The 1,567-nt window shown below is 39.5% G+C and overlaps 1 protein-coding gene across 1 annotated transcript; it reads left to right on the top strand.

Annotated features, from left to right (window-relative positions):
- The first annotated feature begins 104 nt into the window (after positions 1–104).
- Positions 105–1,488, top strand: LOC111648540 (signal transducer and activator of transcription 1-alpha/beta-like). Its single transcript, XM_023398358.2, has 5 exons — positions 105–220; positions 534–593; positions 680–700; positions 835–925; positions 1,411–1,488. Exons 1-5 carry the CDS (start codon positions 156–158, stop codon positions 1,486–1,488), a joined length of 315 nt encoding a protein of 104 aa, XP_023254126.2. The 5' UTR covers positions 105–155.
- The last annotated feature ends 79 nt before the right edge of the window (positions 1,489–1,567 follow it).

The following is a 1,567-nucleotide window of genomic DNA, read 5'->3' as shown; positions in this document are numbered from 1 at the left end:
TGATCGCCTTGTTATTGATTATCGATTCGGTGTTTGATCTTAAGGCAAAAACCTTAGTAGTAAGGTTAGGGTTCGAATTAAAATGTACCAAGCAATAATGTGTGTGTGTGTGTGTGTGTGTGTGTAGCTCTCTGGTTGTAGAGAGGCAGCCCTGTATGCCCACCCACCCACAGAGACCCCTGGTGTTGAAAACAGGCGTCCAGTTCACCGTGAAGCTGAGGTGAGACACAAAACCACGATCCACATCACAGCGTCTTTTTTAATTACATTTAAAATTATCCGCAGAATATATCTCTGATTTACATCATATATTCTTAGGAAATGTCACTGTCGCAGTCGTCGTGCTGTTTATCTTTAATCTGTTCATCTTGAAATCACTGACGCTGACGCTCCACCTGGAGGTTTTCTGTTTTATTTTTGTTTCCTGTTTTGTTGTAAAAAAAACAGAAAAAAGTGTCAGTTATCATAAATGTCACCAAACTGAAGAAACGGTGACTTCCTGTTTGAGTGGAATATCTTTTGTCTTTGTTCAGGTTCCTGGTGAAGCTGCAGGAGTTTAACTACCAGCTGAAAGTCAAGGCTGTGTTTGATAAGTAAGCTGCTCTCATGTTCACACGGCTTCATTTTCCTGCTTGAACGTGTTGTTGAATAAAATCTCACAGCTGCTTCTTTTCCTCAGGGATGTTACAGAGAAGAAAGGGTACGTGTCAAAACCGTTTACCTCCACTTGAATCAGAAATAATACAACCATATACGTTCTTCTTCTCACTATAAATGTCGAATAAATCATCGTTAACGAGTCCTGACTGACTGATTGATTGATTGATTGATCAGGTTTCGGAAGTTCAACATCTTGGGAACAAACACCAAAGTCATGAACATGGAGGAGTCGAACGGCAGCCTGGCAGCAGAGTTCAGACATCTGGTAAGAGCTCCGTTTCAATGCCTGTGATTATTTAGGGAAACACTCATTTAATTAAAGTTGTTTGTGCTGTGACTGTGATTAGATTTTGGTGGTCAAAGGTCAAAGGTCAAGGTGACCTCACATAACACGATTTTGGCCTTGTGAACGCAATAGCTCCAGAACTCCTCAAGGGAATCCCTTCAAATTTGGCACAAATGTTCACTTGGACTTAAGGATGAACGGATTAGATTTTGGTGGTCAAAGGTCAAAGGTCAAGGTCAGTGTGACCTCACACTGAACATTTTTTTATCCATTACTCAAGACTTACAAAATTTCACACAAATGTTTGATATTTTATTTGACTCTGGATAAACAGGGACGTAATCTGAAACTAGTCTGAGTGGCGGAGGGATACAGTCCAGTCTAAGTCCAGTTATGTTTCTGAAACTGGAGCCTTTTGTTAAAAGAAAACGTGTCTCTCTAATTGGATGTTTTTCTCCACGCAGCAACTGAAAGAGCAGAAAGTCGCTGGGAACAGAACAAATGAGGTAAGAACCAAAAAATCCAACTATGAAAATGTATAAAAGGGCAAAAAGAAAGTTTTATAAATCAGTAATGTTGCAGATTATTTTTCTACTGTCATTAATCATCATAAAAGAAGTT

This window comes from Seriola lalandi, unplaced genomic scaffold, assembly GCF_002814215.2.
Source record: "Seriola lalandi dorsalis isolate HSWRI2012SDOR001 ecotype SW California unplaced genomic scaffold, Sedor1 jcf7180001963625, whole genome shotgun sequence".
NCBI lineage: Eukaryota > Metazoa > Chordata > Actinopteri > Carangiformes > Carangidae > Seriola > Seriola lalandi.
The sequence above is the reverse complement of the archived record's forward strand: the minus strand, read 5'-3'. Positions and strand labels throughout refer to the sequence as shown.

Excerpts from the sequence above, each read along its gene's own strand:
- LOC111648540 (XM_023398358.2), top strand. The coding sequence starts at position 156 with ATGCCCACCCACCCACAGAGACCCCTGGTGTTGAAAACAGGCGTCCAG. Across the intron at positions 594-679 it reads GTCAAGGCTGTGTTTGATAA|GGATGTTACAGAGAAGAAAG; the intron begins GTAAGCTGCTCT and ends TCTTTTCCTCAG. Across the intron at positions 701-834 it reads GATGTTACAGAGAAGAAAGG|GTTTCGGAAGTTCAACATCT; the intron begins GTACGTGTCAAA and ends TTGATTGATCAG.